At 42.7% G+C, this 14,627-nt stretch overlaps 1 protein-coding gene across 1 annotated transcript in view; it reads right to left on the reverse strand.

Moving 5' to 3' along the window:
• Positions 1 to 6,500, reverse strand: part of LOC121868664 (neuroligin-1-like) — a 106,745-nt gene extending 100,245 nt beyond the window's left edge. Inside the window, exon 1 of the mRNA XM_042369502.1 lies at positions 6,111 to 6,500. Coding sequence (XP_042225436.1) covers positions 6,111 to 6,500 — 390 coding nt within the window. The remainder of the gene's footprint in view (positions 1 to 6,110) is intronic.
• Positions 6,501 to 14,627: the final 8,127 nt, after the last annotated feature.

Raw genomic sequence — 14,627 nt, forward strand, 5'->3', positions numbered from 1 at the left:
TTTACCGTGAAGAAATATGAATATAACTTGATGGGGGAGAAGGGGTGATTTTGAGGTTGATAACATCGAGCTTCTCTTTAGTGTTATAGCCTTTCTTTTACGATCATCACCGGGAATGCGATCAACAGAACGCTTCTGGGAGATATTCTTCTTTACCATATTCACAGTTAATACCACAAAATTGGAGAAATAGTAAGCAAAAATCGCGTTACAGCAAACAAGCATTCGCATTATACAAATATCGTTCCTCTATTCATAAATCGCGTTAGAGCCAATTCGCTTTGTCAAAACACGCGTTAAACTCACTGTACATACACATAGTTATAAAAGGTTGATAAATTAATTAATATTCCTTATATCTTCTTCCTTCGTACACGTAGTTCATGAGATGGTTAAGTTCTGGATGAGGACGATTATTAATTATTTTAATAATTAGTTTTTTCTTTACTAAACTTAAAATACTGTTTGTTGCCGAGTATTAAAACATCACAGTTGACGTTACATCCTACACCCCACCCCCCCTCACAAACAAACACACACACACACACACACACACACACACAAACCTATTTTCTCTGACCTGGTGAATTTTACTGATAATATATGAATGTTATTTTTTTATATGTTGTCACGTTAGGCTAAAATGTTGTCAGAAAATAATGAACTCTTGACAGCTGAATGTTTTGTTACGTGTATTGTGTAACCATGAGGCATAAAAGGGGTGAGTTGCAAGCATATGGCAAGAGCAAAAATAGGTGGGCTTTTTTTTTGGGGGGTGCAGGGGGGGTCCACACTCATACCAAAATTTGCTTTGCGTACATCATTGCGTCACAGCTAAATCACACATCATTATTATTCACCTGAGCAACATTGAGAACATACAATAACTCCAGATAAGAACAACATTCATTTCACAACACAACGGAACAAACAGACCAGCCTTAGAGTATTATAAGCCTATGTATTAAAGACATAAGAGAGGGCAGCGACTGTGTGCCATGAATATATCTACAATTTACCGTCTCTTACGATTCGGTTAGGTTAGATAAGGCTAGGATTAAGTTCAGCTGGATTTACTTAGGTTAGATTGGGTGAATTCCAAAGCGTTCGATGATAACAGGTGATGCTGTATTGAGGATGTAACAAAATAACAGTAAAATGTGTTAAGTACGATAAGCAGCTTGATAGTGATAAGGGGGCAGGAATACTCGGGGCTAAGGAGAAATACGACAGTACGAAAATATCTTATAATTAAAGAGTGGAGTCGTCAATTTATCGTGTGATTTATGTTGAGTTGAGGAATATTCACTAAAATATTCCTCATTTTGTATACACACTAACACATCGGGTACTACGAGATACGTACACGCACACATACAGACGCACTCATATAAGTAAATACATATATAATGGTTGCCCCTCGTGTAACGAGGATGGCCGGCACAAGAGCCTCCTGGGCGTGAATTTGTTTAAGGTGTAGAAGCTGTCGCCAACACAACAACCACATCCTGAGTTAACGAGCTGCATGACCCAGTGTCAAGGAATAGTCCGAGAAAACCAGACAACTCGCCAACTGCACTGGCTAACCATTACCCCGGAACACGATCCTTAAATCGATTAACATCCAGGATCTCAATTACTGCTGGGTAGACAGAGGCAAACGGCGTAAAGAAACTTGCCCATAGTTTCACCCTGCCCGGGGATCGAACCCGGGACCGCTCGCTTGCGAGGCAAGCATGCTGACCATTACACCATAGGTCCATACATACAGACACAGATACACACACACACACACACACACACACACACACACACACACACACACACACACACACACACACACACACACAACCAACAACTCCAGGTATCTCCACTCAATATCAAGATCTGAGAAGAGGGCCACCTGTGGTAGAGGGAGCGGCCGCCTCATGTTACCTGCACTGAAAGCTTCCCTGAATCTGATAGGGAAGGACCTTCCTATCCTCCCTCCCTCACCGAGCTGGTCTGGCTGGCTGTCTTAAATAAAAGTTTGCGAATACTAAATCGTCTTTGTTTTGATGTATTTTGGTTCTTTGATAATCAGCGTCTTAAAATATCGTCCACTATGTATTATTTTCTGGTACGACAAACTTTAATCAAAATAAAAACGTTTCTTATTTTTTTGAGTCTTGAAACAAAATCTTGAGTATACCAGTATGTTGAATTAACCAGTTAAATTAATTCAATACATAGAAATCTGTAGTCATGGTGATTCTTGAAGTACAATATCAGGAAGAAAAAGTTTTGGGAGGTGTTGTAAAAGCCCTCAAGAGCCTTGGGTTGTGGACATGTTGTGCTGATGAATGATGTTATAACGTATGAAGCGACACGTGTGGCAGTGAGGAGAGATAACATTTCTCTCTCTCTCTCTCTCTCTCTCTCTCTCTCTCTCTCTCTCTCTCTCTCTCTGGGATGATAAACAACACCCAACAACAGCGTCAGGTCAGCATCTTGAAGACTCTTTGATATTTCGTAGACCATCTTGAGGAAACAAGGAAAGTGAAGCAGAAAAGTAGGATTGGTTTTTTTTTCCCTGATACGCGACGATGACTGGAGGTTAATTATTGTAATATTTCCATCAAAACAATTAGAACAAAAAGAACGAGTAGTATGAGGAGTAGGAGGAAGAGGAAGAAAGGGAGGAGGAAGAGGAAGAAGGGGAGGAGGAAGAGGAAAAGGAGGAGTAGGGGGAAGAGTAGGAAGAGGAGGAAGACGAAGAGGAGGAAGTCGAAGAGGAGAAGGAGGAGGAAGAAGAGGAGACAAGACAGAATATTCGACCATAAGGACACCACGAGTCTGAGGGTGATAACAGCACCAGACCCGACAGAGTCCTCAATGTGTATCGTCATCGTCGCCGTCATCGTCATCGTCGTGGTGAGGAGCTACGGCCAGCACTAATGGGAGGCCGCTCCTCCTTCTCGCTGTAGTAAGCATAATGAAAACAGTACAATGACTTCTTCCCGTTTTTTGTTGCCGTACCCAGCCAACCAATTAACTGTACGCCGTCTTAAATCTGGAGAAGGGACAGTCAAGGGGGAGTGAAGGGGGGTGAAGGGGGGAGGTAAAAGGGAGGTGGATGGGGTAGTGTTAGGAGGGGGAGTTAAGGAAGGTCAGCGTTGAACCACCACCTCCTCCTCCTCCTCGACATTATGCAGACAGAAAGTTAAGGAAGGTTATCACTTGACTCTCGAGGAAGACTTGACTGTACAGTATATATCTATGAATCAACTGGTTATGTATAATGTATAAGTACCACTTGTGTATATTCTAACGTTAAGATGTATGGGACTTTATATCCCTAAATTACTACATTAATCAGACATTTATAATAGACCCATTGCTTTATAACTCATCCTAACACTTGTAAATAACTCGTAAGCTTTCCCCAGTCACTAAGTAATAACGATAATATATAAGAGCTTAAATCTTTACCGCCCCAGTTGTAAATATCACTGAAGTCTGAGAAGCCATAAAATGTAAATAAAATGTAAATAAAATGTAAATATAACTGTCTTATTTACATACAGGGTGAGTTTTCCGGTCGTAACTATGGTTTAATATATGATGTGCTGGTTAGGAGGCTCCGGGGGCCAACATTCATGGTATTGGCCCTTCGTGTTTTGACCAATAAATAAATAAATAAATAAATAAATAAATAAATAATCCTCAAAATAGTCATTCATACGAGTATTTCGACAAAAAGTAATTTAGCTTTTGATAATGTTCTTTCTTATTCAACAAAAAAAGTAAAATATAGTAATTATATAATAAGATTCACGATAGAAAAAATTCTTTAAAATACGAGTAGAAAGAAAGCTTTAAAATAAGAGAGAAAAAAAGCTTTAGAATACGAGTGAAAAAAAGCTTTAAAATACGAGTGAAAAAAAGCTTTAAAATACGAGTGAAAAAAGCTTTAAAATATGAGTGAAAAAATAAAATCCAGCTTAATAGAAAGAGTCACTTAATCTCACCAGCAACTATTTCTAAATTAAGAGACCCACCAAGCTTTTTGCTGGGTTCAACTGTCGCCTCGCTAGTCTTGTCTCCCAGTTTTTTGCACCATTATTAGAGACTCTCTCTCTCTCGGAGGGGGTCCTGTCCTCTATCTTTCTTTCCTTTTTTTGCAAGACTGTAAATAAATTCTACGTATTTATTAAAAGAAGTTATATTCGAGAAGTGCAAGTTAGTGAGTGAGTGAGTGAGTGAGTGAGTGAGTGATTTAGTTATTTAATTACACCTTACATAACTTTACATGGTCTACTATACTTTCATGCCAATTAAATTTACCATCAGAAACAAATATTACATCACAAGTTAGATAGAAAAAATAAGTAAATTATGTAAAGAAAGTGAGAGTGACAGAGAAAGTGAGAGTGACAGAGAAAGTGAGAGTGACAGAGAAAGTGAGAGTGACAGAGAAAGTGAGAGTGACAGAGAAAGAGAAAATCAACAAGATGGTAAAAGTCCCTCACCGAATGTAACTTTCTCTAACTTTCTATCATTTTCTCTATTTCTAGGACTCCCGCTACTCCGCCGGGTGATACTGTTGCCGTTCAATTATTCCCACGTACGGAACACACACATACACACACACACACACACACACACACACACACACACACATTCATGAGGCAGGTGACTGGTGCAGTAAACAACTCACTTCCTCATAATTTATCTCTTAATGGTATAAACAGTTTCTGTCACTCATAATTACGACATTAACTATCATGGTGCTCTCTCTCTCTCTCTCTCTCTCTCTCTCTCTCTCTCTCTCTCTCTCTCTCTCTCTGTGTTGGTTTGACTGTCTGTCCATTAATTTATACGTATATGTGTGATATTTTATTTGTATTGTTTATGCCATTAGAAGAGAGAGAGAGAGAGAGAGAGAGAGAGAGAGAGAGAGAGAGAGAGATATGAAGAGAAGAAATGATTGATAAACAGACAGACAGCCAGACTTAGAACCAGAGTCGTGACACAGGTAAGGCCTTCGGAAGATGGAAACTACGACAGGTAATTATTTTCGGTGCATTAAACCTCAAACACAGGATACGGTGTTGACAGTGTATTATTAACCCAAAGCTCCGGAATACCTGCTGGCTCATATCGTGGCCCATATTAATACTCTCTAATATGATACATACATACATACATACATACATACATACATACATAATATAACAAGGGTTGCCCCTCGTGTAACGAGGATGGCCGGTACAAGAGCCTCCTGGGCGTGAATTTGTTTAAGGTGTAGAAGCTGTCGCCAACACAACAACCACACCCTGAGTTAACGAGCTGCATGACCCAGTGTCAAGGAATAGTCCGAGAAGACCGGACAACTCGCCAACTGCACTGGCTAACCCGGAACACGATCCGCGAATCGATTAGCATCCAGGTCCCCAATTACTGCTAGGTAGACAGAGGCAAATGGCGTAAAGAAACTTGCCCATAGTTTCACCCTGCCCGGGGATCGAACCTGGGTCCACTCGCTTGCGTGGCAAGCATGCTGACCATTACATCACAGGTCGCCTATACACACACACACACACACACACACACACGCGCGCGCGCACACACACACACCTCCCTAGACTCAACTATTCTCTTTCTAGGCAAAAATGTGCTTCAATCTTGTCAATAAAGTTGTTAACCTAAGTGATCCCCATTAGATAAACAGCCCATCGATACGAATGGATAGGTTAAGTTAGGTTAGGTTAGGTGTTAGTGGACGATGTGTATAAGTTAGGTTAGGTTAGGTTAGGTGTTAGTGGACGATGTGTATAGATTTATATGTAGATGTGTAGAGTAGAGATGATAGAGGCTGTGTTTAGTTGTGGGTTAGGGGGTGAAGTGTGTCAGAGAGAGAGAGAGAGAGAGAGAGAGAGAGAGAGAGAGAGAGAGTTACCTATACTTGAAGCACACGGAGCATTCCTATTGATTTCAAGGGTCAAAGGTCACGGTCACCCGCTAAACTTACACCCTGTACGTGACCCTCATAACACTACTGACATTGATGCCAGTTGAGTAGTTCTACGTTTTGACTATAAGAGAACCAGGTTTGAGAACGGGCACACTTGAGAATTGGCACCCTTGAGAACTGGCACCCTTGAGAACTGGCACCCTTGAGAACTGGCACCCTTGAGAACTGGCTCCCTTGAGAACTGGCACCCTTGAGAACTGGCACCCTTGAGAACGGCAACCCTCTGGCTCCCTTGAGGGCTAAGAACGGGCACCCTTTGAGCAGGCACCCTTGAGAACTGAGAACTGGCTCCCTTGACAACTGGCACCTTGAGGCAAGAGTGGCACCCCGAGAACTGGCACTTGGCAGAGAACTGAGACTGGCACCCTTGAGGTTGGCACCCTTCTGGCACCCTAGAGAACTGGCACCCTTGAGACTGGCCTCCACCAGAACTGGCACCCTTGAGGGCAACCTTGAGACAGGCACCCTTGAGAATGAGCACCATGAGGAACTGCCACCCTTGAACTGGCACCCTTGAGACTGGCACCACTGGCTGAGACTGGCACCCTTGAGAACTGGCACCCTTGAGAACTGGCACCCTTGAGAACTGGCACCTTTGAGAACTGGCACCCTTGAGGTGGCACCCTTGAGAACTGGCCCAGCACCCATGAGGGCACTCTAGGAACTGGCACAGAGCTGGCACTGGGAACTGGCACCCTTGAGGAACTGGCACCCTTGAGAAGAGCACCCATGAGAACTGGCATTGAGGAACTGGCTCCCTTGGACAGGCACCCAGAGAACCTGGCACCCTTGAGACTGGCACCCTTGAGAACTGGCACCCATGAGACTGGCACAGAACTGGCACCCTTGTGGAGAAGTGGCACCCTTGAGCTGGCAAGACTGGCACCCTTGACTTGAGCTGGCACCCCTGGCACCCTGAGAGGCACCTTGAGAACTGGCACGGCCACCCAGAACTGAGAACGGGCACCCTTGAGGAAGAAGCACCCTTTGAGTGCCCAACTGGCACCCTTGAGAACTAGCAGAGACTGATGGCACCCTCAGACTGGCAGATGAGGCACCCTCAGCGAGAACTGGCACCGGGGGAGAACTGGCACCCTTGAGAACCAGGAACTGCCACCCCTGAAGCTGGCACCTTGAGAACTGGCAACTGGCACCCTTGATGTGTTGCTGCCAACAACTGGCAACATTCTGGCACAGTTTCTGGCACCTCTGGCATGGTGAAGGAAAATCCTCCACACGAGAAACATCCATCAGGAAGTCAGGACAGGCAGGAGTTGGGCTGATTAAACGTAGACAAATATTAATGAAAATATTTATTCGTATTTCTTCATTTCTTATAAGCCAAAATATGTGAATAAAGTTGAATATAATAGTTTTTTTAGGAGTCAATACAGTTTAAGAGTTTAATATCTGGCTGAATAAAAGTGAGAGAGAGAGAGACAGAGAGAGACGACAGAGGGAGAGGGAGAGAGAGAGAAAGAGAAATTAGAAATATAAATGGAAAAAATTCTATACAAATAAAGCAGACAAATACTTACATAAAGAGAGAGATAGACACACAAAGAGACAGACCAAGACTGACCACGTGAGAGGTAGGCGACTCCTCTCTCTCTCTCTCTCTCCTCTCTCTCTCTGACATCGTGTGAGCTTGGAAGAATCTAAGCCAAACTGATGGGTCAGAATCCTTCTTTGAGCTGAAATGCTGCGAGAAAAGACCGTCACATAAATTCTGTCTGGAAATCAGAATTTTTTTAAATTATGATGTCATGTTTCTGGAGACGTGGCCACAGATGGACAGTTTCTAATTTTTCAGAGAGTTTAGTTGCCTTTATTATTTCACTTTGTCTCTACAAGTTTCATTTCGATGAATTTAGCTGCCAGTAATTATATATTATTTGGTAAAGAAATGGAATTAAATAGGTAATAGTAGGGGCTTACTTTCGACACATTTTCTTTATTATTGGATACACACACACACACACACGCACATGCATGCACATGCACGCATACGAACGCACACACACACACACACACACACAAACCTGGAGAAGCATAAGACATCACTGGCCGTTGCCCTTGTTGACTTCAGGAATTCTTTTGACCTTGTTGATCACTGCACTGTTATCAACAAGGCCATTGCACTAGGGCTGCCCACCACCCTGGTCTCATGGCTCACTGATCTCCTGAGTGAGCGTCGTCAGGCAGTGAGGTACCAGGGTTCTGTCTCCACATTCCAACACCTCACCTGCGGTGTTCCCCAGGGGACCAAGATGGGACCACTGTGCTTCCTAATCCTGATCAACGACGCTCTATCGGACACTCCTCACAGGTGGAAGTACGTGGATGACTGCACTGTGGGGGTTACAGTGGACAACACCGCACCGGACTACTCATCGCTACAAGGCACCCTGGACAGGCTACAGGCATGGACTACAGAGAACAAGGTCACCATCAATCACACCAAAACCGTAGTATTGCACTTCAATACCGCCACCACTCCAGTGCAAGCCCCAGCAGTTACAGTGGGTGCCCATCCTCTTCAGTTAGTGCAGTCTGCCAAACTCCTGGGTGTAACTATAGATGACAAACTGGACTGGAAGGCCCATGTAAAGAACACAATCAAGGCAGCCTCGTACCGACTCTACATGCTACGACGACTCAGGTCATTTGGGGTACCTACGCCAGAGCTGAGGACCATCTGCAACGCCTGGTCGTCTTTTCTCAACTCTACACAACAACGTCAGCTAGAGAAGGTACAGAAGAGGGCCTGCAGAATCATGCTTGGCGTAGACTACTCGGGCTACAACAACGCTCTCTCCACCCTGGAAATGCCATCCCTCAGTGACCTCCACCACCACGCACTAGCAGGGTTTGACAGTGGACTACTGCACCATCCTCATCATCGCCACCTACTGTCACCGGCAGTCACCCGCCCACCTCACACAGCACCATCTCATCTTTTGTTAAAATAATAAGCAGCTCCTGATGGATGTACTGTACAGCCCTGTAAATTTATTTGAATGTATATTATAATTATGTTTAAATCACATGTAAGTCTGTATATTTTCAGCCACCGGCTGCAACTCTATTAATAAACCGTTTATTATTATTATTATTATTTACACACACAGGTTTCTGCCAACATTGAACCCCTGCTATGAGTTGTTAGGCTGAGAGCAACACGAACTATACTGTTCACTCGTCTGGTCTCACTAGTGAGGTTCACTATTTTGGGGTGGAACACTTTTCTTGTTAACTCATTCGTCTGTTTTTAAAAAAGTCATTGTGTTTAGAAAGTTTGTCGGGGCGGCATCAATTATGCAGAGCAGCCATGCTGTTTGTTGCTAACTCTTTTGCCCCGAAAAACATTAACATTTCTGCCAACTCTTCTTTTAGCGAGACATACAGAAAACTTATTATTATTATTATTATTATTATTATTATTATTATTATATATATATATATATATATATATATATATATATATATATATATATATATATATATATATATATATATATATATATATATATATATATATATATATATATATATATATATATATATATATATATATATATATATATATATATATATATATATATATATATATATATATATATATATATATATATATATATATATATATATATATATATATATATATATATATGTGTGTGTGTGTGTGTGTGTAAAATACAGGAACCTAAAATATATAAATACATAGTAGTTTAGTTCTCCCCTAAAAATTAAAATATTTTACCCATAACTGTGCGACTCATATGAGAAAACATTACTACGAAGTCTCACTAAATTTCTCAAAAATGGCTGTAATGTTATGCGCAAAATAAACCTTAGTATCCAGAATATTACTTTCACATTTGACTCTACCATATCTGACGTGAAATAAATTAACACGGGGCGATAATGTCACCCGGAAAAACGTTAAAAAACAGGAAGAATTGCACGAGTGTCGGCAGGTTATGAAGAACAACCGACAGAGAGATATACAAAATATACAAATGCGTGTAGGGCGGTCTGCATAATGGTGCAATCACACTCATGGTTTGACATTCCGTTCGTGATGAAAAACATAAAACGGAGATTTCGCAAACGAGAACGAAATATCTATGTACGCAAGTGTAAAGTCGGGAATGATGCACCAGGCGAGGTTGGTTGTGAAGGTGAGGCCATCGTCCTTGACCTGTGTGTGTGTGTGTGTGTGTGTGTGTGTGTGTGTGTGTGTGTGTGTGTGTGTGTGTGTGTGTGTGTGTGTGTGTACCGTGCACTTATATGAAAAATATGTATATGTATATTTAGGTATATAAAACCCCTAACATCACTCTTTATTAACAACTGTCACGTGCTGGTGTACTCGTGTAAGTGAAAAAACACAAATATATTAAGTGTTCATAATCCTGCACCCATCTCCCCCTCACAGGTAAACAGTACGCCACCACTACCTTCACCAGTATTAACCACAGGCCATCAAAGAAGGCTGGTCGAGAGAACCTTCCCGAGAAAATCAACAAGATGCTGAAAAATTATAATTTACCTCAGAGGACGCCAGAAAGAGTCAACACACCAGCTGTTTGTCCAGCCTGTCCAAATGTGTTCTGCTGGATGACCTTTACTATCAAAAGCTCTCCCGGACCAAGCAAATAAACACACTCTTGTTGCCTCCCTTCGTCCTTCCCCTCTACCCCCTCCCCCTCTGCTCTGTTTCCTTCTTCCTTCTCCCCTTGTTCCTCTCCTCTTTCTCCTCATCCGACTCTCCTCTCCCTGTACCCTCTCCCCTGGCTCCACACAACATCCTCGTACCTAGGTCGTATTTTATCAATGTATCGTATTAAAATATTCAGCCTTAAACCAGAAAGCAATATGTCTGTCGATTAATCTTAACACAAAAACAAACTTCTTCTCTCTCTCTCTCTCTCTCTCCGCCACTGCTACTGCATATATATATATATATATATATATATATATATATATATATATATATATATATATATATATATATATATATATATATATATATATATATTACACCAGCTCCCCATTGCTGAATATATTTCACCAAGAAGGGAATTCGGTGATAGTTTTATTATGTCGATTTCCTGTAGAGTATACTGTGTGTGTGTGTGTGTGTGTGTGTGTGTGTGTGTGTGTGTGTGTGTGTGTGTGTGTGTGTGTGTGTGTGTGTTATGATTAAGAGACGTTGATTCGTGAGTAGTCTTCTAATAACACACACACCCACACACGAAAGCAACAACTGATAAACCATTAAAAAAAGTTCATTAAAATCCCCCCTAAACACCTCTTACGTTATCATCACTTAACCTAACCTAACCTAACCTACATATACCTGAACCATCACTCGTTTTCACTTCACAATGTTCTCTTTTAATATTCCTTTTTATTACCTGTCCGATACAAAAAACACACACATAAAGTTTTAGTATTTTCAGTTATGTCACTTTTACTGAGCCGTGAGCGGGCGAATTTATCATGGGTGGGGGAGGGAAATTTTTGTAAGTGATTTTTCATGTCGAGAGAGAGAGAGAGATAGAAATTTTAATAAGTGTTAATATAAAGTGGTTTTAACGAGGTGTTCTTGGTGTTATGTGTTCAAGGTCATAACTGTCTGCCTCGTTATCGTTACAACTGGGAACTTGTACAATTTGTTTCGCTGTTCAGAACGACTCGACATGTTATAAATTTTTAATATTTTTTTTAGGTCGTTTATGTCTGAGATAAAATTATCAAAAAATTCATACGACGAATATTATATAGGAACTGAAGGTGTATGATATTATTTTACTGTTTAACTTAATCTAGAACAGACAAATTTAATAAAAAAATAACATCAGAATTATAATGTTACTCTACCTTAATTATATACGTTCACTTAACACCTGGTATAATCAAGGAAGACAATAGTGAGGAAGAGAAATTATCTACCTGTAGCTAATTAAGGTTGATTCTGAGTACAGATTTAATATTATGTTACTATATTATTATTTATTATTTTTGTGTGTGTTTTACATTAAGTCAAATAATTAGATAAATTCTCATTACACCTTAAGTTACTAGGAAGTATTATTTATCGTGGGAACCTTTGTCAGTCCCTCCCCTAAAAGCTTTCAAAACATGACATTCCAAATAGCAGTTTCCTCCTACAGTACAGGGCAGTAGCGGACAAAAGGGAAATGATTCACGGGACTGAGTGAGTGAGTCTCCGAACTGAGTAACCCTGGCTGTTATATTTTACTTGGGGTCGATTTATTGTCCGAAGCAGTTTTGGGTTGAATGTCACACACCCCTTAAATAAATATATAAATAAATAAAAATACATGATTATAAACGATACCTCACGAATAACTACACCCAACTCCACCAGTCACTTGTCACTCGATACGGGAAAAACGAGAACCAGTTTCCTCTAATGAGATAAATGGATTTTATTTTCAGCATTGGTATAAAATATCTTTAAGTCTTGGACACCTCGTGGGAGATCAGGGAGAGCTTAAACACGATCTCTCTCTCTCTCTCTCTCTCTCTCTCTCTCTCTCTCTCTCTCTCTGTGTGATGGAGGACGAAGCCACGCCCCAAGAACACAGCCAAAAATCTATCCACTGGACATTATTACCTGACGGAGCCTTTGTGTGGTGGTGATGGTACAGTAGTGGTGCAGTATTGGTGGAGGTGGTAGTGGTGGAGGTAATCATGGTGGTGGTGGTGCAGTATCGGTGGAGGTAGTAGTGGTGGTGGTGCAGTAGTGGTGGAGGTAGTGGAGGTAGAGGTGGTGGTGGTGGTACAGTAGTGGTGGAGGTAATCATGGTGGTGGTGCTGGTGCAACATTGGTGGAGGTAATAGTGATGGAGGTGGTAGTGGTGGAGGTAATCACGGTGGTTGGTGGTGCAGTATCGGTGGAGGTGGTGGAGTGGAGGTGCTGGTGGAGGTAGTAGTGGTGGTGGTAGTGGTAGTGGTGCAGTATTGGTGGAGGTGGTGGAGGTGCAACATTGGTGGAGGTAGTAGGTGGAGGTGGTAGTGGGTGCAGTAGGTGGAGGTGGTGGAGGTAATCATGGTGGTGGTCAGTGGTGAGGTGGAGGTGTGGTGGTGGTGCAGTGGTGGGTAGTAGTGGTGGAGGTGGTGGTGGTGGTAGTGGTGGAGTAGGTGGAGGTAGTAGTAGTGGTGGTGGAGTGGTAGTAGTGGAGGAGGTGGTAGGTGGTAGTGGTGGTGCAGAGGAGGGTAGTGGTGGAGGTGGTATGGTGGTGGGTGGTGGGTGGTGGAGGTGGTAGTGGAGGTGGTGGTGGTGGGTGTGGTGGGAGGTGGTAGGTGGTGGTGGTGGTGGTGGTGGTGGTGGAGGGTAGTGGTGGAGGTAGTGGTGAAGGTGGTGGTGGTGGGAGGTGGTGGTGAGGTGGTGGTGGTAGGTGGTGGAGGTAGTGGTGGAGGTGGAGGTGGTGGAGGTAGAGGTGAAGGTAGTGGTGGATGGTGGTAGTGGTGGTGGAGGTGGTGGTGAGGTGGTAGTGGTGGAGGTGGTGGTGGAGTGGTGGTGGTGGTGGTGGTGGTGGAGGTGGTGGTGGTGGAGGTGGTGGTGGGTGGGTGGAGGTGGTGTGGGTGGTGGTGGTGGTGGTGAGGTGGTGGGTAGGTGGTAGTGGTGGTGTAGTGGTGTGGTGGTGGTGGAGGGTGTGTGGTGGTGGTGGTGGTGGTGAGGTGGTGTGGAGGTGGTAGTGGTGGAGGTGGGTGTGGTGGTAGTGGTGGTAGTGGTGGAGGAAGTGGTGTAGTGGAGGTGGTAGTGGTGAAGGTGGTAGTGGTGAAGGTGGTAGTGGTGGAGGTGGTAGTGGTGGAGGTGGTAGTGGTGGAGGTGGTAGTAGTATGTTGGTGAGGAAAATCTCACAATTAAATGGCAACAATCAGCTGGTGACATGAGAGCCGAGAGACTGGTGGACAGACACGTGGCAGCTGAAATTAAATATATTAACTGGATGAGTAATTAAACTCTGGTACATTTGCACTTGCGCTCAACTGCCTCCTAAGACTATAAACTAGACAACGTGTGTGACAGGCGGAACACTTCGTCAGACCTGGCGATCAACTCTTAAATTCTAACAGTAATTTATTAAAGCAGATGACATTTTTTTTACTAAGGGACCAACTAGGTTTATGCCCGGTTATGACGAGAAGCAAAAGATACAATACTACTACTACTACTACTACTAATAATAATAATAATAAGGTAAGAGGAGACAGTTATATATGTGTACAATGAAAGACAAAAGACGTGTCGTGAAATTTGGTGAAAACATATGCTGAACGGCTAAACTTTTGGTGCGCTCTGCCCTGTGGTAGGGGGCTCTAATAATGTTTCACGAGTTATATTTAATATTCGGACAACACTGCGACACGACTTTAGTCTTTGATTGTACATCGGTGGTAGAATGACGGCCAGGGTAACTGATGCTGTGAGTGACGGCCAGGGTAACTGATGCTGTGAGTGACGGCCAGGATAACTGATGCTGTGAGTGACGGCCAGGGTAACTGATGCTGTGAGTGACGGCCGGGGTAACTGATGCTGTGAGTGGCGGCCAGGATAACTGATGCTGTGAGT

Source organism: Homarus americanus, unplaced genomic scaffold, assembly GCF_018991925.1.
Source record: "Homarus americanus isolate GMGI-L3 unplaced genomic scaffold, GMGI_Hamer_2.0 scaffold30535, whole genome shotgun sequence".
Classification (NCBI taxonomy): Eukaryota; Metazoa; Arthropoda; class Malacostraca; order Decapoda; family Nephropidae; genus Homarus; species Homarus americanus.